General features: G+C 41.0%; 2 protein-coding genes and 1 non-coding gene across 3 annotated transcripts; 2 read left to right on the forward strand and 1 right to left on the reverse strand.

Annotated features, from left to right (window-relative positions):
• Positions 1-386: 386 nt before the first annotated feature.
• On the forward strand, positions 387-1,661 carry LOC111890634 (uncharacterized). The gene is made up of 2 exons (XM_023886737.1): positions 387-1,235; positions 1,281-1,661. The coding sequence occupies exons 1-2, from the start codon at positions 387-389 to the stop codon at positions 1,659-1,661; spliced, it is 1,230 nt and encodes a 409-aa protein (XP_023742505.1).
• LOC111890682 (small nucleolar RNA R71) lies at positions 771-877 on the reverse strand. Its single transcript, XR_002849942.1, has one exon. It is a non-coding gene; the product is annotated as a small nucleolar RNA R71 (small nucleolar RNA).
• A 360-nt stretch (positions 1,662-2,021) lies between the features above and the next one.
• On the forward strand, positions 2,022-2,450 carry LOC111890633 (uncharacterized). Its single transcript, XM_023886736.1, has one exon. The coding sequence runs from the start codon at positions 2,022-2,024 to the stop codon at positions 2,448-2,450; it is 429 nt and encodes a 142-aa protein (XP_023742504.1).
• The last annotated feature ends 471 nt before the right edge of the window (positions 2,451-2,921 follow it).

A 2,921-nucleotide genomic window follows, 5' to 3' on the forward strand; every position in this document is an offset into this window, starting at 1 on the left:
TTTTTGGCGCCGTTGTCGGGGAACGGTTCTAATAATTATATTGTTTGCTGGTATTATCGATCATTTGTGTTAGATCTTTCTTGCATAAAGTTACCTGTTTTCAGTTCGTATTAATTTTCTATAATTTTGCATTAAACTCGTCGAGTTTAGTCTTAAAACTCATCGAGTTTATTCTTCTATTGACAGTTTCTTAAATTCTTCGTTTTTGTTCGTTTTACGCTTGTTTTTCTGTTTTATTTCAGGTTTGTATGACCCGAAGCTCCGGTTCTACACTAGAGCCACTCGTAGATGACACGAAGTTGATTATTCGCAAACAAAGAGGAAAATAAATCGAGTCCGACACATCCATGTTTGGTGAATAAAGCAATTCCGATCAATGAGATAATATGGCCGACATCGCCGACATACTGATGGGAGATTACAAGAAGCGCATAAGAGATGGTACCGGGCCGGGACTCGTGCAACCTGCAATCCCATCTACCACCAATTTTGAGTTGAAGGGTCACATCCTCGCACAACTAAAAGACATTCCATTCCATGGAAAGGAGCATGAAGATGCTTACAAGCATATTGAAGAAGTTATGGACATTGCTGACTATTTCCACATGCCAAATGTGCCTCGCGATACTGTTTTACTACGGATGTTACCGGTTACATTCAAAGGATCCGCGAAGGAATGGTTGAAATATTTACCCCCCGGATCCATTACAACATGGCAAAAGATGCGCGAGGAGTTCATTGACCAATTTTGTCCACCTTCTAAGATTGCAAAATTGAAGAAAGCAATTGCTAACTTTGAGCAATTCCCGGGAGAATCACTTTATGAGGCGTGGGAGAGATATAAGGGGTTAATAAGAAATTGCCCTCAAAACGACCTAAACGTGCAAAAAGAGGTTTCCATCTTTTATGATGGCATGAACGTCACAACGAGGCAATTACTAGACTCCCAAGGACCCCTCACGAAGAAAGCACCAGCTGTCATTAAAACATTGGTAGAAGAATTCTCCAATCATTCAAGAGAATACCATAATCCAAGGAACGATACAGCTAGAGGCGTGGTTAACTCAGTTTCCGATGACATGGTAGCAATGATGGCCAAACTAGAAAGTATGGATCGTAGGATGACAAAGATGGATCAATCCATCCATGCCATAAGGGTGGGTTGTGACAATTGTAGCGGTCCCCATCTTACTAAGGATTGTGATCTTGATGAGAACGGCAACCGAAAGGCACAAGTTTGTTATTCGAGTGGCGATAGATTTGATGATGATTGGTGAAAGCCCAAGAAGAAATGGCTCCCCTATGACGAGTACAAGAAGGCAAAGGAGGAGAAGTATAGGCAAAAAGCACGCGGGTTTTACCAAAAAGAAGAACCAGTGCAAGAGAAGAAGACGGATCTTGAAGCTATGTTAACTCGATTCGTTAGTGCTTCCGAAAAAAGGCATGACGAATCCGATGCAGCCATTAGAGATCAACAAAAGATGATGAAGGAGCACCAAAAAATGATGATGGATCAACAAACTCTGCTCCAGAATCAGCAAGCTTCAATTTTGAACATTGAAAACAGCTTGGGCAACTTGCCAAGCAATTCAATGAAAGAACACCGGGTGGGTTTCCTAGTGACACGGAAAAAAATCCAAACGGCACGCACATTAACATAGTGACAAAAAGGAGTGGGAAGATAGTCACACCCCTCACTCCAATCCCAAGTACAAATCAAAAAGAGGCACAAGAAAAAGATCAAGAAAATCTGAATTCACCGACAGTAGACAAAACTCGTCGAGTTCCTGACAAAAACTCGACGAGTTACGCACCTGATGAGCAAAATAATTCAAAAACTGAGCCATTTAAACCACCATTACCATTCCCAGGCCGAGCTCGACAAGAGAAGCAGTATGAAGACTACCAGAAGTTCCTGGAGCACATAAAGTCCTTGCAAATCAACATTATGTTCATCAAAGCAGTCGCGCAAATGCCAAAGTATGAAAAGTTCCTAAAAGAACTTCACAAATATAAAGAAGATGGAGGAATCATCCAAGGTAGTCTTAAATGATAACTGTTCAGCCTCAATGTTAAACAAACTACCAAAGAAAAAAGGTGATCCAGGTAGCCTAACCATTCCTTGCCAATTCGGGAATTTAGCCACTAGCTATGAATTGGCCGATTCGGGGGCAAGTGTGAACCTCATGCCATACTCTTTCTTTAAAAAGCTACACCTTCTGGAACTGAGACCAATCCGAATGGCGATCCACTTAGCAAACAAGACGGTGACATTCCCGAGAGGTATATGTGAAGATTTATTGGTAAAAGTCGATAAGTTTGTCTTTCCGGCAGATTTCATTGTGCTAGATATGGAGGAGGACCACCAAGTGCCAATAATCCTTGGAAGACCATTTTTGAATACCACGGGTGCCATAATAGACATACGAGACTCAAGGATTACCCTTTGAGTGGGGGAGGACTCAGTTATATTTGGAATGGATCAAGCCATGAAACATTCGAAGTGTAGTGATGATACTGCCTTTTCAGTAGATGTCTTGGAAGAATTATTAGAAGAATGGAAAGAAGACGAAAGAAGCGAACACATTCCGACTCCAGAAGATGATTTTGATGCTGAGAGACATTTGAATGAATTAGAAAGACTTCTTGAAGAATCAAAATACGAAGAACCGATTGGAGCTGAAAACGTTACCAGAACACTTAGAATACGCATTTCTCGAAGAAGGTGAGCAGAAGCCTGTGATCATTGCATCGGACCTCACCCCAATTGAAAAAGATCAATTAGTTAAGGTTTTAAAGAAAAGAAAGAATGTAATTACATGGAAAATCACCGACATAAAGGGGATAAGCCCTTCTTATTGTTCTCATAAAATAAATCTTGAAGAAGGAGCAACACCAGTGGTGCAACATCAAAGGCGTTT

This window comes from Lactuca sativa, chromosome 5, assembly GCF_002870075.4.
Source record: "Lactuca sativa cultivar Salinas chromosome 5, Lsat_Salinas_v11, whole genome shotgun sequence".
NCBI lineage: Eukaryota > Viridiplantae > Streptophyta > Magnoliopsida > Asterales > Asteraceae > Lactuca > Lactuca sativa.